The following is a 24852-nucleotide window of genomic DNA, read 5'->3' on the forward strand; positions in this document are numbered from 1 at the left end:
AAAGAAATCTTAATTGATTTTGTAAAATGATTTTAAAGAAAACTATAATTTTTAATTTCCAAATTTAGATTACACAATGCATAGATATTTTAAAAATAATTTTAAAAATAATTTTATTTAAAGAAATATTTCAAATATTTAATGAAAGAAATTATAATCATAATAGTGTTAAAGAAAGATTAATTGCTAACATTTTTATACCATATTATAATTTCTTCTTTCTTTTTCTCTTCAAATGTTAATTACAATATATAATATTATAATTTGCTCTTACCTGTTTTAGGGGTTGTACAACCTTTATTTTCATATATCTAAGTTGCTTCTTTTAAATATTTTTATCTGATTTTCTTCTTTGGATATTAAAATTTAAAGTAATTTATATTACATATTTATAGTTAGCTTTGTTAATATTTTTATGAATAATATGTTTATCACAGTAGTATATTTTATTGTAGTCTATTAATTATATTTTTATCTGAAACATTATTGTTCATTTTTAATATAAAATATAAATATCATAAAAATATAACAGATTTTTATATGACAGAAATGTGTAAAAAAAATTTGCCTACTAACCTGTGATCTAATCATCCCATTCATCATCATCAGTAGTATCACTAGTCGATTCTTCACTTTCACTATGAATTGCACGAGATCGTTCAGCCAGAGCTCTGGATAACGCATCAGCCAGACCACCGCGAGGTACAGGTCCCGTATTTGATTTTACTTCGTTTGGAACAGGTTTCAATTCAATGCCCTCACGTATTTGTCGAAGCAATTCTCCTCTTGAATCCTCTTGAATCGCAACTGATTTTGTTTCTTCCTTATTAACTTTCTAAAAAGTAAAATATCTATTAAACAATATTTCTTATTGCTGAACCAAAACTACTAATTGAAGTTTTTTTATCTTTATTTGTACTTTTTATGAAATTAATTAAAAAAAAAAATAAATTTATATATCTGTTAAAATTATATTTAGAAATTTTTCTCTTCTCGCTTTCTTTCGCTTCTGTTTTTTCTTTTTTCTTACTCTTTCCCAATCCCCTTTTTTTCCTTTATTTCCCCTTTTTGTGACTATTATACATTTATATATCTAAACTATTAAAGGTATTTAAAAAAACATGCCTGCCTTTTTCATTTTTATTAATCCTTTCTTTTCATTTATGTATTATACGAGTAATAGTGGAGATAAAGAAAAATATAATTCTAGCTTTTTCATATATTATACATCATTATACTTGTGTATTTTCTATTTAATATACAATATTTTAAATTAAATTAATTAATTAATTAAAATATATTTTAAGAGAGAGAGAATAAATTTAAATATACAACAAACTAATTTTCATTCAATAATATGATCTCATTCACTTCTATGTATAGTATACATACCCTTAAAGTTGTACCACTTCGAATAGATTCCATAAGCATTGGTCTAAGATCAGTAATCGACTCTTCATTGTTGTTATTAGTAGCGTTTGTGTTAATTGTTATGTTGTTGGTGCTACTCATATCCGGTAAAGGTGGTGGTGGAGGTGGCATGGAAATATTGGAATTAATTCTAGAAGGAGGAGTAGGTGGAGGCGGAGGCGGAGGTGGAGGAAGAGTCGGTGCTGTAGTTATATTGGGTGGTGGCGGTCTTGATGGTAAGGTTCTATGTACTGATGGAGGATTAGACAAAACATTTGGAGATGTGTTTAGAGGTAAACTCGATGGCACACTTGGTGATGGAGAAGATACGCTAAGACGATTTGGAGGTAAAGGCGGAGCACTGCGTGTTTGATGCTGAAATACACATACAAATGCATAACACATTTTTATTGAAATACATTAAATACAATATTATATTATAATGTATATATAATATTAATATAATATTATATTATTATAATATTAATATTAATAATATATAATAACATTGCACATTATATTCAAGGAATTCAGAAATTTCATTTTATAAATGTGCAAAAAATATCTATGAAAAAATAATACCTAAACACCACTATGTTTTGTTTCTCTTAAAATCTTTTATTTAGAATTTTTGTAGCACTTAATTTTCGAGATAATTATCTATCTTTAACATGAGAGACTCTAGAATTTTATAAGTTATTGAATTCGTTATAAGAAAAACTATAAATATAAATGCTTTAAAAAATCCTCTAATTTCCTTGAAAAAAAGTGATTTTCATATGACTTTAACACTTTCACTCATAAGACAAATTTTTTGATAATAAAAACACATTTTTGAAACTATAAAACATTAAAAAAAAAGAAAACATTTTAATATCTCATATTTCGGAGAAATTTAAATATATAAATTAAAAGGGAATAATCTATTATTAATTTTACGTATGTAATAAAAGGATTTTTTAATTATACATTCTATTATTTCGTTATTAATTTTATCAAATAATATATAATAAGAAATAAAAAATATAAATTGATAAAGTTTTAATAAAATTAAGATATGACTAATAAGATAAGAATAAAACTTACAGGTATTGTTCGTGCTGGAACAGGTGGAGGATATTCCTGCCTTTGCGGCAGTGCAGGAGGTTGAATGATACTTTTTACATTAGTCAATGGCCGAATATCTTCTTGCACTGCGCTCATTCCTCCATTCCTTTCAATAAAATCATAGATAAATTTTCGAGTGCCTTTATCTTGGAGTTCGTGTTCAGATACACCAGCATTATTGAAAAATTGTTGTAATTCTGAATCTACAGAATCTAATTCCAGACCTTTATTATTTACATCCCATCCCAAGTGTGCCACATGCCTATGAAAAATGATATAACATTATTATACATATTAAAAAAACATACATATGTATCTAACTAACAGATATGAAACAAGATAGAACTGTACCTAAAATTAGAAGGAAGACTAATATCATCTTTTGTTAACTTGCGTTTAAGGTCCTGTTCATTTTTTTTCTTCTTTGTTTTGTACATTGAACTACTCGAAGCACTTCTATTAACACCAACTGCAGGTGCACCATTTGATAAGTTACCCGGTGAACCTGATGTAACAGTAAAAGCTGACACACTAGTTTGATTTTTCCATGATAAAGTACTACTAGGATCTACTTCTTTCGCTTTCCTTTCTTGTCTCCTCTGGCGTTTAGCATTTAATTTACCAAGAAGTATGTTTCTATAAAAATATATCATATATATTTCTTTCAGATGTTTTTTTTTAATTTTTTTTATTTGTAATAAAATTAAATAACTTTTATCTTAATTTTTAATTATTCTGTTGATATACCTTAATGTAATAGCTTCAGTTTCACTTGCAAAATTAAATGCAGCCATACAATCTTCTGCTTCAAATGTATGAAAATATGATATTGGTGCTTTGTATTCCATTGAATTATAAACTTCATGTTCCCACAACATTGCTTTTCTTTGCAGACAATACAATCGTAAAAAGAAGCTGCGTCTTGGATTGTCTCTTATTAGAGTTATAATACCTGTACTTTTTTTAATCCAATCTTTATGTAAAGGAGGTTCCGTCAAATATAATTGTATAACACCAGCTGCTAAACACTAAAAACAAATAAACTATTCTGAAAAATGTTCTGAAAAATTATAAAAATATAAAAAGCAAAGGTTGTTCTTAATTAATATTATCTAATAAATAATATATCTAATAAAAAAATTAATATTAGTTTTGCTTCTTTTCTTTTTTTTATTTAAGCTAACTATATAACAGCAATAACCTTGCACAGCAATATATAAAATAATTTATATAAAAATCATCATTTTTTTAATACTCTTATTATGATATTACATAAATTACATATATACATATTAAAATATTACAACTTTATTAATATATTACTTAATAAACATTTTGATGAATTATATAGATCAAATATATGAATCAAATTTTATGTAAATGCAAAACTTAAGCAAAATGTACTGTTGTATATCAAACAAAAGAATAAAATATATTTTTATTTTATATTTACACATATAAGTTAGAGTTATCAAAATGATTATTCCATATAATTAATTGCAACTAAAAAGACATAGTTTTTATTTTACACTCAAATATTTGCTTTATAATATTTTTCTATATTTTATTCTTATATTGAACAAGTCAATCTTTTAAAATTATATATTAAATATTATGTATATTATATATTAAAAATATATATATATATATTTAAAATTATATATTATATGTTAGACTAAATTTTATTGTAAACATGTGTGAACATATTTAACTTTAAAATATGCATTTAGTTAAAAACATTTATGTATTAATAATAAAAATACTATCAAAAATATAATTAAAAAATAATCGATCATAAATATTAAGGCACACCTATGTAAAAACAGAGAACAAAACTTAAATAGAAAGTTTGAAATTCGAGCCAATACGTTAGATAGATCAAAATATTATAAGATGATATAATTAAATGGATATAATTAGAATTTCCAATTTTGCGGTATTATACATATGTGCTCTATGTACAATTTTTCAATTAGAAAAATATATTTTCCTTAAGCACTATCATTCGCGTTTGGCTCTTATTAACTCGGAGAATTTAAATTGCGTTTCATATCAAAACTGTATTAAGTTACGTTCCGAAATGTCTCTGTGTGGAGAATTGTCGATGGTAAAATTCGATCCAAAATTTTATCGAGCCAGCCATCAAGTAAAATTTTTCTTTTGGAACGTGACCTTAATATATATCAAAAAATAGAAATGGTTATCTCACCTGGCACCGATTTCCTATCAGCTGAAAGACCTGTTCATTTTCCTCCGATTTTAGCAGTATCGTGCCTCTATGCTTGTCCATGTTGCCCGACTTCATTTTATCGTCGAATAAGGTTAGAATCGTCGTAATAGATATATATTTATCAGCTTAAAGCTGTACCTCTTCCAGCACTTAAAACGTTCTCCTCGTCATCGTTAAATTATCTCGTTGATTCGTCCATTCGCGTAAATTGTATATGCATAGCAATGACTAGCCTTGACAGAATAAAAAAAAAGGAGAAAAGATTTTTAAACGCGTGTACACGCGGATCAACTCCCGATAAATCAAACTCTTTCACTCTTTACTCTTCGATGACAAATACCGTTGCACCGAGAAAAATCCATTCAACGGAGAAAATTCGACTGACAGAAAGTCATAGATACAGGATATATAGACTGCTCGCGTAAAGGATGGCACTGCGAGTTGGAAGGACAAATCTCGCGCATGCGTAACAGCATGAGCGCCAGCAGACGCTGTCAAACTTCAGTCACGTGATACGGTCACATGTAAACGAGCGAGAAATCAAGATGACATTTTCTGAAAATTGATATGATACGAAAAAATGTTTTAGATTAAATTTATAGAGAGAAAAATATAACGTTTAATAATTCCGCCAATAAATTGTCAAGTACGACACAGAATGAAAATTTATCCAATATACAATATTCTGCCCAATTAAAAATGGCTGCCTTTGTTTCACTTTTAGTATCGGAAAATTACCAATCTAGTATAACGTATAGAAGTCATATGACCGATGACTTATAGCAGAGAGGGAAGGAGAAGTCTAACAGCAGCCATCCCGTAGTATGTCATCGGTGCTATGGGTAAAGCCAGGTCGCTTGGTAATCGCTAGAACCCTGGTTTAATCCTAACTCGTGATACCCCGCATATAAGATAATGTGGAGGGTAATACATTTGAGTTGAAATTAATATACAATATTTATTCGTGAGAAAACATTCGCTAATATACAAAGTATATGTACGCGATTATTTAACGCTACGATTTTCGGCTCTTATTACAGTGAATGTGCGTGAACACAAATTCGTTATATTATTTAATTAACTTGAGGAATATTGCATTTATTCTCCTTAATTGAATTGTTACTTTAATTGCGCAATTTCTACTTATTGTTAGAATGAAATGACTACTCGTATTTTTTTTAAACAACAGAGAGAGAAAGAAGTTAAGTTACAGTAAAAAAATGCAGGTATGTACGTACAAAAACGGATTTCTTATGATTTGTTAGGCGCAAACAGCACTTGTATTATTGCTAAATTATTATATAAATAGTTAGAAATGATATATATATATATATATATATATATATAAACATGTATTTAATGTATGTAATAAGCCATTAATTTTATCTTCAAACAGATGCTTTTTATTTTATAAAATAACTTGATTCTTATAATCATTTCAATTTTAATTCAATTAAATTTGCAAGAATATTATACAGAATGTTTTTAAAGTGACTATCCATTTTGTATAATATTAATAGGAATTATAAAAATGCTTTTAATACAAGAAAGAAAAATATAAAAATATATATATTTACAAAATACATACTTTATCGATCTAATTTAATTATTAAACTCCACGTGGCAATTATCAAGCTGTTTCATAGAATACATTCAAACATTGCAGGTATTATCTTCTGAACCGTTTCAATAATATGATTTCGAAGATCAGTTACATCTCTTCTACGATTCAGGATTAATGAAATTCCAGATAAGAAATCTAATGGTTAGCAAACATACTGCTCTGGTTAAGATCTTGCATGACATAAAGCAGCTGAATTTTTATAAATAAATTTGTATAACAATAGACATATTATAACAATTTTTTAAAATAATTTCTAATTTCAAAATAGTCACTTTAGAAACATCCTGTATTACATATAATAATTATATCACAATTTGAAATTTTCCTGAGAAGTTGATTTTTTCAACAATTAAATTGAATATCATTGAAGGAATCGCAGCAGTCAAATCAAGGATGTCGATTTATTACTTAAATGGAAATATTCAAGCTAATATTGTTAGCAAATCTTGAAATTTTAATAAGACTCATAACATGATCTTTAGTCAATCTGACAACAAAAATAAATAGATTTGAATAACCACAGAAAATCATATATATCTATGTTATAATCATATCAGATTTTGCTTTATGTTATAATCATATCTTTGTGCGTTATAATCATATCATATCTATTATGTTATATCTATGTTATAATATCATGAAATTGTGCTTTCTATAGCAATCATTGTCTATTTTGAAAGTCTATTTATTTCATTTATTATTTATGCAAAATAATAGAAGATTTTCATTTATAATTTTCTTTTAATATAACAGTTTTTATTATCTTTAAAACATTCATGATTCTATTTCTTTTAGTTGACATGGTTTTCTAAGATGATGTGATGGAATAAGAAATTATGTAATCCTAATATGACAATCAAAATTATTTAAAATGCAATATTTTAAACACAATTTACATTATATTTATTGATTAAAGATGATTGTCAAAAATAAATCTTGTCGAATGGTGAGTAATGAATATGTTAATAATTTTATTGCAATCACAAATGTAAACGTTTAAAATACTATTTGAGTTTCACATTACATCACTATTGCATTATTTTATTATACATTAAACATTATAAAATTTGTGAATATTACTTATAATTTATATTATTTAAGTATTAATTTATATATTATTATTTTTTAGTATTACATAATCTTTTATTGCAAAAGAGACCAAATAGATAAATTTTTAATAAATTATTCTTATAACATAATATTACTTTATTCTTATAATATAAATATTACTTTATTTATTTTACTTTACTATTATATTTTATCACTATTAATTATATTGCTATTAATTTATTTATTAAAACAGATTTTTCGACTTTAGACTAATCAGTTTAATTTTAGAAATCATATTAATATATTACAAGTTTTAAGAAGTTTTTTTAACAAGTTAAGAATACTTTCTGGAAAAAATTAATGTGTCAAAATACAAAATACATGATTCTTAAAAGTTAATAATATTATAGCTGATTCAATATTCAATATTACAGCTATATAGCTGAACAGCTATATATAATTTTCTAACATTTATAAAGAGTACAGTAAATATCGCTTATATGACAAAAGATTTTTACCTTTTACATGCTAAATATATCTCATATACCTATGATATCCCTATCTTACGAGCAAATAGGAAACTTTGAGATATATTATCTGTTGTTATATTTACTTTACATTGCACGACTTACACAAATTAAAATTTTTATATTTTTTATCTTATTTATTTATTTCTTTAAGTAATTTTATTAAATTAAGATTTAGTTAAAATAACATCAAACACAATATAATTTTCAGTTAAATACATAAAATATGTTGTTATGTATGTAAATTGAAAATATCTAAAAATTATTTAAATAATGTTGTGTTTAATGCAAAAATTCATTACCTTATTAATTAAATTATTACCTTATTAATTAAATTATTTTCGAAAAGATAAAATAAAAAAAAACAATTTAATTTTCATTATGATTTATTTGTAAATTACTATAGACAGGAGTAAATGGTTTGGAATTTTTGTTATGATAAATCATCTTATGCTCTCCACTTGGCCTTGGTGAGTTTTTAGTATAATTTCTGAGATAATTTAGCAAAATAAGCAGATTTTTATTTAAAAATTTTTTATTTATGGTCATATAAGAGTATTTACTGCAATAAGATAGACTTTATTTAATAGATCCATTTTATCTTTATTATATATATATAAGTTTTGTTAATCTCTTTATTATTGCTTTTCTTCTTGTATTATGTGTATTTATTATCATGTTATACATAATCTTATACATAATCATGTTATATATATCATGTTATACATAATTTTACATAATTATATATAATTTTAATGAATACATAATCATAATAAAAATTTATAATATATTTTGTATGTGCAATAAATTCAATATATGAATATTATGCACATATAATAAGCTTCTAGTTTTTTTATGAAATTTTTGTATTAGTGTGTCACTTAAGTTAATGTGAATATAAACTTCACTCATCAAGATGGCAATTGGAAATATTATCTGTGGTGCAAATACGCCAAAAGTGAAAAAAAAGAAAATTAAGGTATATTTTGTTATTAAGGATATTTATTTTGTTTTTATATACCAAAGATATCTAATGTTTCAAATTTATTATAATTAATATTTAATAAATTAATATTTTAGCTGTTGTTTATTATTATTGTTTTATTATTATTATTTATTATTATTGTCAATATGATTATTATTAGTATTATTATTATCATCATCATCATCATCATTATTATAGATTTTATTTTAAATGCAATTTTGCAATACAATTGGCTAATTTATTACAATATGATAAATAACAAGAGATAATATATAAATTTTTTTATATTTGAGAAGAATTTTAATTTTTTTATATTTACAATTTTTATTTATATGTCTTTTCAATTATAGACAACTGAACGCAATTGGATAGAAGCAACATTTCAAAAAAGGGAATGTGCAAAGTTTATTCCATGTGCTGAAGATGAGCATAGGTAAGAATATTCTGTATGGAAAATTGCATGTTAGGAAAAAAAGTAACATTTATAAAATAAAATTACATGTATACATATCTTCCTAAAGACTTTTTGTATTATAAAATCTTGCATTATACAATTTTTTGAAAATATAATTCTCGAAATATCAATAAAATTTTTATAGAATTGTTTATACTTTATATTTTAAATTATATAATAAAATATAATGTGTGCTATAGGATGTGATTTAATACGTTTTTATATTCTAGTGACTAACATTACATAATAATTTATTATAATTATATTTTGTGTGTGAATTATATCAATTATATTAAGTTATATATAATTTATGTTTTTTTTATCCATTTTAATAACAAATCGTCAGGTTACTTGTAAATTTGTATTAAATGATATTGATATTTTTTTATTCATCCAATAAATTTATCTATTTCTTATTTTATTTTATTTTATTTATGTTTGTACAGAAAAATAAAAATGCAGAATATGTTTATATTAAGATATTATTACTTTCAAATCTCATATTCATTTTATATTGTTCTAAACTCTTTCTTTGTTTTCTAAGGTATAAAGATTTAATATATGTATGTACATATAATGAATTAATTTTCTTTTGCGTTAGAATTTCATTATATAAACTTATATATTTTTAATAATTATATTTAATTAAATTACAATTATATAATATTATATTATTTACCACATGTATTGAATATATGCACATATACACAATATGTATAGTAAATATCATAAAACTTTATAGCATATGCATAACAATTAATAAAAACGAAATATAAAGTTATTTATTAATATAATTATAATTTAAAAAACCACACATTTATATATTCAAATATTGTATTATTATAGGTGCTGCTGTGGCAACTCTTATACTCATCATTGTGGAACTGGAGCAGATGTTCAAAGTTACAATCTTAATAATAGCAGAGAAAAAGATCGCGAACAATGGTCTGTAGGAAAAAATACTTGCGCTTTCCCCACCGATGCATATGGTACCATAGAATTTCAGGGTGGTCCACATCCTACAAAAGCACAAGTATTTATCCAATGTTTTTTACATTATCAACATTATTATATCTATAATTGGAAATGACATTATACTTATGATTTACAGTATGTAAGATTGGCTCATGATACGCGACCAGAACCAATCGTACAGCTGTTATGTCGAGAATGGAATTTAGGTTTACCCAAATTGTTAATTACAGTCCATGGTGGCCGATCAAATTTTGAACTTCAATCGAGTCTAAAAAAAGTTTTACGTAAAGGATTATTGAAAGCCGCTAAAACAACAGGGGCATGGATATTCACGGGAGGAACAAACACAGGTAGATTGTTATTCATGGGAAGAAATTTAGTGAACATTTTATTTTTATTTTTATACATGTTGATTTTCGTTAGGTGTTACGCGACAAGTCGGCGATGCCTTATTATTGGAACGTTCTCAACGACAAGGTCGAGTAGTAAGCATAGGTATTGCCCCGTGGGGAATTTTGGATAAAAGCCACGAATTAATTAGTCGTGGTGGAGAAGTATCATACGATTGTGTCTCTTCACCATGGTAAGGGATTCCACATGCTTATAACGCAAGGATATGTAAAAACGTCGCACTATTTACAAAATTTTAAAATATATCTATTTTGTGATTTTTTTTAGGACTAAATACACAGTATTAAATAATCGGCATGCTTACTTCTTATTAGTAGACAATGGTACTGGCGGTCGATATGGTGCTGAAATTGTTCTTCGTAGAAAATTAGAGAAATACATTTCAAATTTGAAATTGCAACCATGTAAGTATAGTTACAGAATCTATAAGGTAGTCGAATTTCCAAAAATTTAATTTTTAAAAACTTCTGGGATTCATTATTAATTTCAGATACACACAGTAGCATACCTGTAGTCGCCTTAGTTATTGAAGGTGGAACAAATACAATTCGCGCAGTTTTGGAATACGTGACAGATGATCCACCTGTACCAGTAGTAATTTGCGATGGTTCAGGACGTGCAGCTGATTTAATTGCTTTTATGCATAAGTAATAGCGAGCTTCTGTTTCTTACATGTATTTAAAAAAGATGTAATTATGTATATGAGAAATATATATGAAATATCTTTTTATGCAGATGGAGAGATGGACAGACTGGTGACGGAGAGGGACCGTTAGAGGGCGTTAAGGAACAAGTGTTAGAAACCATTAAACGCACTTTTCAAGTTTCCGCCGAACAAGCGAGCCAGCTCTGTTCAGAACTCTTACAATGTACACGAAAGAAACATTTGGTATCTATATCTTCTATTATATAAATGAGATATATATCTTTGTGTCGTGTAAATATTAAACCGAAAATTATCTAAATGAAAATTATATTCACAGATTACTGTATTCAGGATATCACAAGATAGGCCACAAGAACTTGATCAAACTATATTGACAGCTTTGTTTAAATCGAAACAATTATCACCAGCTGAACAACTGTCTCTTTCTTTAATATGGAACCGTGTAGATATTGCTCGAAGTGAAATCTTTATATATGGTCAAAAGTGGCCGCCTGGTGCTCTAGAACAGGCTATGATGCAAGCGCTTCAGCATGATAGAATAGACTTTGTGAAACTTCTACTGGAAAATGGAGTATCCATGCGGAAATTTTTATCAATACCTCGTCTTGAGGAGCTGTATAATACAGTAGGTCAACTTTATTTCTGTATCGACAATTTCCCTTAGTAAACAATTTAAATATGGATACAAAAGAGAGATACATTCTATATAATATAAACGACTAATGATTATGATAAAAGTATTTTTTCTTTAAACTTATTTCTACGTAAATAAAATCAAAAGAGAAACTGTTATAAGAAATATGATAAAATACATATATAATTTAAAAAATATAAGAACATATTTGTAATATATAAAATTTGAAAATTCTTATTTATTTCTTTTTTAATATACGAAGAAAATTATTGAAATAATGTTTTTGTGAAAAATGATTAGATTGTAGATATATGTTTATAAAATAATTACACTTTACAAGTTAATTTTATAAATATTATAGTATATTGAATAATCTCTCTCTTTCTTTTTTTGACGAATCAATTAGAAAGAAGGCCCGTCAAATACGTTAGGCTACATTTTGCGCGATGTACGGCCGAATATCCCACGAGGTTACATGTATACGTTACATGATATCGGTCTCGTGATTAATAAATTGATGGGAGGAGCATATCGCGCCCAATATACACGTCGAAGATTTCGCGTCATTTATACTCAGGTGATGAAAAGATCCGGTGGTGGTCATCAGCAATACATGCATCGGAACAGCTGCGCTATAAACAGCAATGCACGCTATTATGCAAGTTCCGGTGGAAAATCCGACCAAAGTGTGACTGTGAATCTGCTCACTGAAACTTCGCCGGCTAATCGCGATATTCCTCTCTTTCACTATCCTTTTAATGAACTGCTTATTTGGGCCGTCTTAACGAAGCGTCAGCAAATGGCCTTATTAATGTGGCAACATGGGGAAGAGGCGTTAGCTAAGGCGCTTGTTGCTCTAAAACTGTACAAAGCGATGGCACATGAGGCGGCTGAAGATGATCTGGAAACTGAAGTTTATGATGAATTACGCGGTTACGGCAAAGAGTTTGAAAACATAGGTATGGATGAATATCAGGAATTTATTTAACCAATATGAATCATATAAAATTTACTTTTGTTTTTTTTTTATATATGTAGCACTCGAATTATTGGATTATTGCTATCGACAAGATGATGATCAAACGCAACAACTACTAACTTCAGAACTTCAAAATTGGTCAGGGCAGACATGCCTGTCTCTTGCGGTTACAGCAAATCATCGACAATTATTAGCGCATCCCTGCAGCCAAATTATCCTAGCTGATTTATGGATGGGTGGCCTTCGCACACGTAAAAATACTAATTTAAAAGTAATTGACTAATTTGCTAAATTATTTATTATAATTTATAATTGATTAAACAAATATGTAACAATCTATTTAAAGTACATGCATTTATTAAATGTTTTCTTAGGTAGTTATGGGACTGTTCTGTCCTCTGTATATAACGCGATTAGAGTTTAAGAGCAGAGAAGAATTGCAACTAATGCCTCAAACTCAAGAGGAACATCTGATAGCGCTGGAAGATGAGAAGGAAGACAGCGATTCTGAGCAAAGTACACCAGCAGGACCTGATGTCGAGGTAATTATTTTTTTATCTTTGAAATATATAAAACAATTATTTCTTAAAGAATTTCAGATGTACATAATTAACAACTATATCCTGACTGTTTTCCACAAAAGATTGATTTAATAATGAAAGCATGTCATCTAAATTATACTAATCATATAAAAACTGTATATATAATTTAATGTGTACATTCTCTCATTGCATTATTAGTTGAAAGATTATGCAAACCTTAAATATATTAAGTGCCAAATATTAACAGCTTTTTGTTTTGAATTATTTACATGATAAGAAAATATATGATCAAATAAGAAACATAATTGTTGACTTTGCGAAAGAAATTTCATTCCAAAATTATATAAATATATGCACAATATATGTAGTTTTCAAATAATACTCATTTAGGTAACACATGGTCCACTATTGCATAATCTCTCCATTTGGCTTATATTTTTTATTTTGATAGAATTATATGTTATTTTATATTATTAATTATATTGATTGAAATAATATAATCTTATTTTTTCTTTTGCTTATATTTTATAATATTTAGGTTATTAATATATGTTCATTGTTGCACCATTATAATTGCTAGACAATATTAAACAATATATTATCTTCACAAATTAATTGTGTCTATTAAGGGTGCATTGAATCGCTTGTAACATTTAGACTATGTGGGTATGCGTATTAATTATTTTTTAGAAACATCTGCGCAGGAGCCTGAGCATACGCAACAAATCCAGCAGCCAACAAGGCGTAAAGGTATATTTATACTGGTCTGAACGCAGTGATCCTATAATCACACTCTCTGGTGCACTCTTAAACTACTTTCTATTTATTTGTTTTTATTATGCTTCACAATCATAGCAGTTTTTCCATGTACATGTAACATTCACTTTAGAAGAATAATAAAAAACAGTAAAGTACATTCCTTCAAACATTATAAATTCATTATCTTATTATGATAATATTATACGCAGAGTATTTCACAATTTCTACACAATAGTTTAATAGTATATTCTAGAGGTAAAAGTTTTAATACGAAAAAATATCTAGGCTACAAATTCTGGAATGATCGAAGTTTGCCAATAAAATCGCGTGGAACTTATGCACTTAGGCTTGCAATAATACTTACAAAATAATTAAATAAAAGATAGTTAATAAATAAATTGATTTCTATAAATACTTTTCCGATAAAAAAATACAAAATAAATTTTATTTTTTAAATGTGAAGTTATATTTATAATTCTATTTAAATAATAATTTGATAATTAATAAACAATTTAAATTATTTAAGCTATACATAGTATCCATGTACATAAAAAATCATAAAATGAAATCAACTGTGATAAAAATCAATGTTATATCTGATTTCATAATCTTTAATAATCTTTATAAGAATCAATAACAAAGAATTAATAAAAAAAATTAATATTTTTTACTTTTAATAAAATCATAAAATTAATACTTTTTAAACAAATTTTTTAATTATATATTAATTTATATATATATATATATATATATATATATATATATATATGTATTATATATTAATTTATAATTTTAATATACAATTATTATAACTGAAATTTTAATAATTAACTTTTATAATTTTATAATTTTTTCTTCAAATTTTTCAATTCTAATTCAGCTATATCTGCTCGAGCTTTGGCTTCTCTATGCTTTTCTCTTTTAGTTTGAATTTTTATTTTATATAACTTTCTAATTCTATTAATGTTATTCTCTTTTCCGCTTTTCTTTTGTAAAAAGTTTGCTTTTTATGTTTTTGTTTAGCAATTTAACATTACTGGTACTGAGAAATGTCATATATTAATGAACTTTTTCACAGGTGTCAAATTTATTTTGTTCTTTTTAATGTACTATTTCATATTTGTATTATTTATTATTATGTATTATTTATTATACTGTAATATTTATTATATTTAATATTATTTTTTAATATTTACATTTTTATGATTATTTTTATATTCATATTTTCATTGTTAGGATTTTTACAGTTCTGTGTTATAACAATGTATATAACAATATATTTTTGCTTGATATGTTAAAAAAAACAATTTTTATTGCGTGTACATAAATATGTTCACTAAATTGTTGCAAATATTTCTAATCTTAATCTTTTCTTTACAGATATAATATTTTATTTTTTCAAAATATACTATTGAAACTTGCTTATAATGTAAATTATAATCATTTTGTGTATGCTATAAATTATATAACCATAATTTTATGAAAATTTATTATATAATTTTCAATTTTTGTATTATTGTGTTATAATAACACTATTTCAATTCTTTATTTATCAAATGGATTAATTAAATAAATATCAAGTATAAATTTGAGAGAGATATAAAATATATAAAACTTATATTTATTAATAGATTAAGAAGTTTTGTTTTAATTTTTGTTTAATAATATTGATGTAAATATTTAGTAATTATTATATTATAAATATATATATTTATATTTTGATTTCATACTTTATAAAATAATTTTTCTAGTCTTTTATGAATATAAATTTCTACTTTATCCAATTTCTACTTTGTCTATGATATAATTGTTATTTTTCACATTAATTTTTATGGCGAATGACTATATAGAACTATACTAAATCTTTCTTTTTGTTCATTAAATATTTTGACATAATGTCCATTTAATCATGCACTGAAAAATTTGTCAAACTTTATGTATGTAAACAAATCTTTTCAATATACAAATGATCCGTTTGAATGTCTCTAAATATTTTACATTTTTCTATAGGCTTTAATTAGCGACGAACACAATACAACAATAGTGAAGGAGACAATTGTACAAGAGAATGGCAGAGTATTAACAGACAATGACGATGGGATACATCGCGCTTATGGTCTTCAATCTGAGTATTATGATAATAAAACAACTAGACCATTAAGATTAAGAAAGAAATTATACGAATTTTATACTGCTCCAATTACCAAATTTTGGGCAAATGCTGTGAGTAAGAATACTTACTACTATTTTATTGCGAAATTCGGCTAGAATACCAATACGATAGTTAATAGTAGCTAGTAATTCTTGATTATTAGATACTTTGGAACGAGTACTCATATACTGCTCTGAAATTTTTGATGACAGATCCATAAATCTGATATATAAAATCAGTTTCTGTTTATATATGTTTAATTATTTAAGAGAATTTCATAGTTCTGTTTTTTTGCACTAGTGTGTCCAACCGAAATTTGCTATCATTAATATTTATTTATATTTATTATCCATGTAGAAGAATGTAATAAAAAATATAATGCAACATAAATATTTTTTACAGATAGCATACATTATCTTTTTGGTTTTCTTTTCGTACTGCATTCTAGTACGTATGGGTGATCATCCATCGTTAGCTGAAATATACGCGATTGCTTACATCTGTACGCTCGGATGTGAAAAAGTACGCGAAATCGTAATCTCGGAACCTGCAAAACTCTCGCACAAATTTAGCGTGTGGGCGTGGAACATGTGGAATCCATGTGACGCTGCTGCAATCATATTTTTCCAAATTGGACTGGCTTTACGTTTGCGACATTCAACTTTCGATGTAGGTCGCGTCATATATTGTGTTGATTGTATCTACTGGTATTTACGAATACTCAACATCCTTGGTGTCAACAAATATTTTGGTATGCTTAATGTCAAATTAAAAGAGTAATTTAATTTTACATTTTGCGCGTAGAAGAATTTATTAAATAAACCAAGTATATACACTTGTGTTTGTCTTACAAATGCATCTCTTACATAATGTTTTGTGTCATTTTATAAATACATAATTTATATTTTATAGGTCCCCTCGTGACTATGATGGGAAAAATGGTTAAAAATATGATATACTTCGTGATACTTTTGCTTGTAGTATTAATGAGTTTTGGTGTAACTAGACAAGCTATATTACATCAAAATTCTGAGCCAGAATGGCGTATAATACGAGACGTATGTATATATTTTGACATATACTGTTAAAAAAAATCCTACAATATATATATATATATATATATATATATATATATATATATTGTTTTTTTTATTTTTAATCTTTTTTTCATAATTTTTATTTATATATATATTTAGATTTTATTTTTACTTATATATATATTTAGATTTTATATTTTTTTAACAGATATTTTTGGAGCCATATTTTATGTTATATGGAGAAGTGTACGCCGATAATATAGATCCTGATTGTGGAGATGAACCGGGAATGATTTCGTGCCTTCCAGGTCGTTGGATCACGCCTGCTGTAATGGCCGTGTATCTTTTAGTTGCTAATATTTTGATGATAAATCTTTTAATTGCGGTATTTAACAATATTTTTATTGAGGTAAATGCTATAGCTCATCAAGTCTGGATGTTTCAACGGTTTACCGTCGTTATGGAATATGAACAGAAACCGGTGTTGCCGCCGCCGCTTATAGCTGTTTGCCACATATATTTACTGCTGAGATATTTTCTGAGACACATACAAGGTAAAAGCGGTACTGGTGAAACTTGCGACAATGGATTGAAATTGTTCTTAGAGAGTGACGACATGGAACGATTATATGATTTTGAAGAGGATTGTGTTGAAGGCTATTTTCGTGAACAGGAGCTCAAGTTACACATGTCTACGGAGGAACGTGTGAAAGTTACAACGGACCGAGTAGAGAATATGTATCAAAAGATTGAAGATATCGATAAGAAAGAAAGCACTCAGAATGCGTCTCTTCAGGTTGTTATAACTTCTTAATTAATATAATTTTATTATTAGAGTGGATCGAAAAATATGCTTTTCTGATTTATTACTTTTTATTTACATCTTATGCACAAATTGGATTTATTGTGTTAAAATAGAAGTTAATAACTACTTTATACTCTTTAAAAAGATTCATGGACTTACTTTTTGAGCCACCCTAATACATGTGTGTTATATATATATATATATATATATATATATATATATATATATATATATATGCATACGTACGTAGCATAATATAGTTCTTCTCAATACATTTATAAAAATTCCTTCCATTTTTAGACAGTCGAGTTCCGTATCCGCAAGTTGGAGGAATTAAGTCAACAGACTGTGGCTCATCTCGGAGTGATTCATCGTTTTATGGCGACTTATATGCCCAATGAGGAATTATCTGATTTAGAAACATTAGACAATATTCGACAGCGTCGGGTATCGGAACGATCAGAAGCTTTCTCCGAAGCGGACTCTCACACGCAACTACCAACGGCTGCGCGGCGCAAAAGGCTTTTGCGATCTTTGACCGATGCCACTTTCTTGAACGTCGGCCAATTGATAGAAGATGACAAGGTATCCGAAACTGTGACTTCCCGAGATAATCTAAGTAGACACGATTCTTCCGCAAGTGTAAACGCTCATGACGATGTCAAGACAACCATAAGTTTGGAAACTGAAGGCAGCAAAAATGTTCTCGAAGGCGAAGCAACCAGCAAAAAGGAAGTGCCGTACGAGAAAGGAGTGAGTTTAAATAATAGTAGAGAAGTGAGCAGGGAAGTTAGCATGGAAACCACCAGCAGGGAACAGAGCAAAGAAGTTAGTAGGGAGACTAGTAAGGAGGCCAGTAGTGAAAATCCGCCCTCAGATATCAGGCAAGATTCCACGGAACATACGCTCCGGCAAGATTCTACGGAACGTAGTACGTTTAGACAGAATAGTAGAACTCGATCGGAATCGGACGATATCGTGTTGCTTCCTCCGCCCGGTATCCAAAGAGGGGTGACCTGGGCGGAGCCACGTGTGGCCGTGATTCCATCCTCGGTTACCTCGGCTGGTAGCGCTCAGAGATCGATCCTGTTGACGATGCGCGCGGAGTACACGAGCATTACGGATGAGCTCGAGAGCTATTGCGGTTTATTGAGTCCACCGCGGACGCCGCCACTCTCGCCACCGCCACGAACGTGCGGTATGTCAGAGATATCGAATCCTGCGATGGCCTGGCAAATCGAAAACGAGCATTTACGTAATGCGGAGGAATGCGATTACCAACAAATGGAGGATCTGATCCAACGACGTTACTGCGGCAACGACGACGAAGATGGGCCATCGTCGAATGCGCATCCAGACGAAGTCATCGTGGGCTTCCTCGATGCGGTCAGCGAGCATCGTCAGTTGCGTCGATCTTCTGCAATCGAAGAGGATCCCCGCCGACCGCCGCCGACAATTAGCGTGACACGCGAGATCGAGCAAACGCTCGCGCGACCGACTATACGCGATTCGGAAGCAGCTGATCCGAACGGCAAGAATTTAAATACCGTACCTGCACCTGCTTCCGAAACTATGTGTTAAATTAACGTAAAGAAGTATGCGCTTTGCATAATTATTCATTCAAGTCCCCCCTCAATATTTCATATTTGAGACTCAAAATAATTGTCGTGCTATCTGTTTTGTGATCATATTTTTACTATTAGATATATACTATTTATTGATTTTTGATGTGATTTAATTGTCTTATCTTGTAGATTGATTGTTTTATCAATGCAATTTTGAGCAATTTTAACACTTATATAAGAAATTGTACATAATTATAATCTTTAATGGTCATCTCTTGTAACACAGTAAACTACAGTCACAAGATATATCTTCTGCAAGTTTTCACTTGAAACAATCTATCACGGGGGCTTATATGCTCATAATATGCGAGATAATTTCGCATGTATGGCCTAAATAGTACATTTTTTAGTAAATTAAATAATTATGCATTTTATTATATAATAATGTGTATTTTTATCAAATTTTACATTATATTACTATATAAACGCTTTTAATATGCTGTAATGAACGAGACGTATATATGTAATTATCATTGATCTTTCAACGCATCGTCGTATATAATAGAAGTGTTAAATATGGAATTTCTTTCTTGTGCTCTAAGATGGTTACTGCATCTTAGAAATTATCTCTAGTGCATCGAATTATATGAAAGTCGTATAACGTACTGTGTTCTAGAAAAAAAGCAATATTACTTCCATTTCTATCGATCATTTCATAGGTTCTGTTCATTCAGAATTGATCCTTCCATTCGATAGATTGTAATTTTGATTTAATATATGCACATTTATTTAGCTACAAATATTGTAGAATGCAATAAGGATGAATCTTCTTGTAACGCGGACTGTGCATAAGAACTTGGTGAATAAATCGCACTTCACATAGTTCATGCATGATTTAAATGTAATTATATCGACTTCAATTGTATAAAAACGCCGTAAAAAATTAGGGTTGTGAAATACAGGCTCATTGTATAATCGATTCTAGATATAAATAAGTTGAGGCAAGTTACAGAACTGTAACTTTATTATTCTTACTGCCGAATACTATAATTGAGATAATTTTTTGAGGTGTGTTTAGGGCCTTACACAACGCACTTTCTATTGCGTCATTTCACGGACCATTCGAAAGCAAACCATATCACGCAGAAGTTCTAGTGAACTAAGCCAGCCTGCGTTAGTACAATTGCAAGTATCTAAAAACAAAACTTTTATATTCCTGTATCTTTAAAAAGCCTAATAATGTATATAGGTATGTATGTATATACATATAATTATATATAATTATGTATATATAATTTGAAAAAATCAAGAAGAGAGGAAATGGCGAATTTAGCAAACGTTATTTAATGTTCAAACATTAATATTAATGTTATTTAATAGAACTATTATAACTGTTGATTCGCTATTTATTTTGAATATATTTGTTACATTTTTGTTTAGATTCATCAATCATTGTGTGCATAATATTAAATGATATATTGAATAGCTATTTTAATCTATTTTATTGTGGTAGTGCGTTCGTAATAAAAAAATTTCGTTGTATAAGATCGGTTTCTTTTCTATCCACATTTACGGCGTAAACAATATTCAAGAAGTTTTGTAAGTTAGTTATGTAAAACCAAGTTTCTAAAAAGATATCGCAAAAAAAATTGAATTATGTTTATATGTGGATGATGTGTGATACACACATAGTATGTTCCAAAATCACCTTTATGAATTTGAAATCGATCTTTTTCTTAGCAAAAATATCGAGAAAGATTATCATTTATGGCAAGAGTTTCTAATTTTTCTATTCCTATGTCTTTGTAACTAAAGTTTAAAAGTAAAGTTTAAAAATTAAAAATTTGATAAAATTTTATATATATAAATTCCATTTTATATATATGAGATTAACTAAAAAATGTTTTATTATTTTTCTGGCTTTCCAAAAATTAATTTATAAAAAGTTTTTCTCTTTTTTTAATCGTTTGCAATTTAAAAACTAGGCAAGAAAAAATCGACTTCAAATTAGTCGAAAAACTGCCATTAAAAGGACACTTGGTTTTGGAACATACTATACGTGTTATGTATGTGCGTAGAATATTTAAAAATTTATGATACAAATTGCATATATGTAATACACATAAAAATGAATAAAACAGTTTATAAATGTGTATTCAAAAATTAATCGTTTTTAAATTATAAAAATACTTTCAAAAATCTTATGACAAAAAAAATATTTTTATTTTTATAACAAAAAAACGATTAATTTTTACACATATTTATTAACACTTCTATTTTGACGAATACTATATCAAATTTGTATTATAAATTCTTGAACACTCTATATAAGATCTATAAATAAATTATCTTCTATAAGTATAGTATATCTTCTATAAGTAAATTATAGAAATATATTGAAAAAAACAATACATTTTATAGATATATTCAAAATATCATAAATATTAAAAATCTTGTAGAGAATATAGATACATATATACATTTTTTACAAAAATAATTGGCCCCTTAAAAATATAAATGTAATATGAACTATATAATGTGTAATACATGTGAAAAAATTAATTTAAATTATTATTTACAAATTGGGAATAAGCAGATAATAGATTTATTATCATAATTTTTCTTTGAACAATTCTGAATCAAGATAATCAGAGTATGATAATATTATGGTAATATTTTTTGCATATAGTTAAAATTTTCATACATTTTTCTAAACTTTACTACACTATGACTTTTTAAACTGTCTGAATAAAGAAACAAGGTGCGGATGTTTCCATCCTCTAATATTGACTTGGATATAAAATGGTCAACGAATACTATTCTTTGTTCAAAAATATATAAGATTTATATAATATATGTGCGTGTACGTGTAATATTCTTATACACTCTTGTAGTACATTATCAAAAATATATAACAATTATATACACATACGCACGTGTATGTGTGTAAAAATTTCCTTAACTCATCATGAAGCTGATGTTCTTTTAGAACGAGGCTACTTGATTTTATTATAAATATTATGAATTATATATTGTATATTGTTGTAAATTTTAAAAGCGCAATATTATACATATTTGTAAAATATCTATAAAAGATATAAAATTAATAGAAATATTATTTATTATGTATAATAATTATTTATTAAGTTACTTGCATTACAAATTTATTCTATATTTAATTAGGGCAATATTAATGTTGATACGAAATTAATATGTTAATGCAAGAAATTTTAATGTATAAAATGTATTTATACATTAAATACATTTTATGTATAAGCATTGTACATTTAATGTATAAGCATGTAAATACATTTAATGTTTTAATGTATAAAATGTGCTTATACATATAGAAAATTGTTTGCCAATATTAATTTTATTTTCATACAAATATGTAAACATTTTACGATATTGGCAACAAATCCTAATTTAATCTTATCCTAATTATGTACATACATACACGATATATGCAAGAAATTTCTATGTAGATACAAAATGTCAAATAATAATTATAACAATGCTAGTTAATATAATAATGATAATAACTGCATAGGCATCTATATATGTTTTCATTATATGTTTTATAATTGTATTTCATATATATGTATGTGTATACATATACATATATCTGCATATACGATGTATGTACATATTCTATTATATACTTTACTGCACAAATTTACATATTTATGTTTGACTTATATACTTTTTTTTAATAAGTTAATATTTTTTTCCTCGAATATTTTTGTTGACTATTTTATAAAATCTGAATGCTAGTCATAATAAATATCAAATTAGATATTGAGGAGTATAAATCATACGTAACATTTTGCGACACTTGTTCTAAAACCGCACTCACGAACATGTTATTTAATCAATTACAAAGAATTGAATAAAAGATATTAATGAACTAAGATCACATATGATACTAATGATAATTTACAGCCATATGTGCAAAAATCAATTATCATTAATTAATCTTTATCGTATTGTTTCTATGTTATATGCACGTTTCATGTAAATCGAATAATGTTACTTGAAATTGATGTTTGAAAAGCTGTAAACATTTATTAAAAATGTTATGGTTGTGTTTATTGTACAGTAGAGACCCAACGTTTCCCAATTTTTCTATATGAGGAAAAAGTGAAAAATTCCTGAAAAGAAATATTATTTTAAAAGTTATATGATTTAATTGTATAAGATTAATTGTATAACTATTATACAATTCTACTTCTGGGCTCTACTATGTGATCAAGAAACAAGAAAATGAAATAAAAACGAAATAATGACGTTTGGCGTGCTTGAAAAATAGCATATTTAAATTTTTTAATTCTATAATACGATATATATGTATATGATGCATATATATTGATGTTACACTTGTTATCAGAAACAAATACGGTAGCACGCTCGTAATCGAAGATAATTGAATGAAATTGTTAATTCTAATATTTCGCCGTTTGTAAATTGTTCATCATCGTACAGTTAATGATTGTAAAATATACGTGCCTTCTTGTCGCACTATCTGTATTTGCAACATACAAATATTGATTTTTTTTACCCAATAAATATCGTCATATTATTATTATATAAGTACACAACAGTATTAAATATCATAGATAATATTGGATAAGTATTTACCAGTAAGCTAATAATTAGTTGTAATTTCATTCATAAATTTAACATGTGACATTTAATATATGACACATGTAATTAGATATAATTATATATAATTATAAAGAGAGAGTTATGTATATGAGATATATGACTACAGTTATATACTATACAGCAACAACGATTGATTAAACAATTGATAATTAAATAATAAATTATGTTTAATTTAATGTGAAATTTTAATCATAATATAGAAGTTAAATTTCGATTTTTTATCCATTATTCCATATTGAATCAATAAAATATTTACACTAATATAGAAATTTCA

The 24852-nt window shown here is 26.8% G+C and overlaps 2 protein-coding genes across 9 annotated transcripts; one reads left to right on the forward strand and one right to left on the reverse strand.

Annotated features, from left to right (window-relative positions):
• Positions 1–576: 576 nt before the first annotated feature.
• Positions 577–5139, reverse strand: LOC105259042 (neural Wiskott-Aldrich syndrome protein). Its single transcript, XM_011270726.2, has 6 exons — positions 4727–5139; positions 3265–3545; positions 2869–3153; positions 2497–2779; positions 1393–1785; positions 577–835 (listed from the first exon to the last, which is right to left on the reverse strand). Exons 1-6 carry the CDS (start codon positions 4820–4822, stop codon positions 584–586), a joined length of 1590 nt encoding a protein of 529 aa, XP_011269028.1. The 5' UTR covers positions 4823–5139; the 3' UTR covers positions 577–583.
• Positions 5140–5562: 423 nt separating this feature from the next.
• Positions 5563–21550, forward strand: LOC105259044 (transient receptor potential cation channel trpm). Of its 8 annotated transcripts, none has more exons than XM_025415336.1 (19): positions 5563–5973; positions 8835–8927; positions 9284–9366; positions 10234–10420; positions 10499–10712; positions 10786–10945; positions 11041–11177; positions 11264–11420; positions 11509–11662; positions 11757–12065; positions 12481–13033; positions 13113–13324; positions 13428–13595; positions 14286–14345; positions 16365–16577; positions 16909–17257; positions 17419–17564; positions 17752–18339; positions 18649–21550. In XM_025415336.1, exons 2-19 carry the CDS (start codon positions 8865–8867, stop codon positions 19927–19929), a joined length of 5034 nt encoding a protein of 1677 aa, XP_025271121.1. In that variant the 5' UTR covers positions 5563–5973; positions 8835–8864; the 3' UTR covers positions 19930–21550. The 8 variants fall into 8 exon arrangements, with proteins under 8 accessions (XP_025271121.1, XP_011269031.1, XP_011269032.2 ...); XM_025415338.1 differs by lacking the exons at positions 5563–5973; positions 8835–8927 and adding exons at positions 7289–7317; positions 8355–8418; XM_025415337.1 differs by lacking the exon at positions 5563–5973 and adding an exon at positions 7304–7317.
• The last annotated feature ends 3302 nt before the right edge of the window (positions 21551–24852 follow it).

The sequence above is a fragment of the Camponotus floridanus genome, unplaced genomic scaffold, assembly GCF_003227725.1.
Source record: "Camponotus floridanus strain SB8 unplaced genomic scaffold, Cflo_v7.5 scaffold12, whole genome shotgun sequence".
Taxonomy (NCBI): Eukaryota; Metazoa; Arthropoda; class Insecta; order Hymenoptera; family Formicidae; genus Camponotus; species Camponotus floridanus.

Excerpts from the sequence above, each read along its gene's own strand:
- LOC105259044 (XM_025415336.1), top strand. The coding sequence starts at position 8,865 with ATGGCAATTGGAAATATTATCTGTGGTGCAAATACGCCAAAAGTGAAA. Across the intron at positions 11,421-11,508 it reads TTAATTGCTTTTATGCATAA|ATGGAGAGATGGACAGACTG; the intron begins GTAATAGCGAGC and ends CTTTTTATGCAG. Across the intron at positions 17,258-17,418 it reads TGGTGTCAACAAATATTTTG|GTCCCCTCGTGACTATGATG; the intron begins GTATGCTTAATG and ends TATATTTTATAG.
- LOC105259042 (XM_011270726.2), bottom strand. The coding sequence starts at position 4,822 with ATGAAGTCGGGCAACATGGACAAGCATAGAGGCACGATACTGCTAAAA. Across the intron at positions 2,780-2,868 it reads AGTCTTCCTTCTAATTTTAG|GCATGTGGCACACTTGGGAT; the intron begins GTACAGTTCTAT and ends CATTTTTCATAG. Across the intron at positions 1,786-2,496 it reads TTCCAGCACGAACAATACCT|CATCAAACACGCAGTGCTCC; the intron begins GTAAGTTTTATT and ends TGTGTATTTCAG.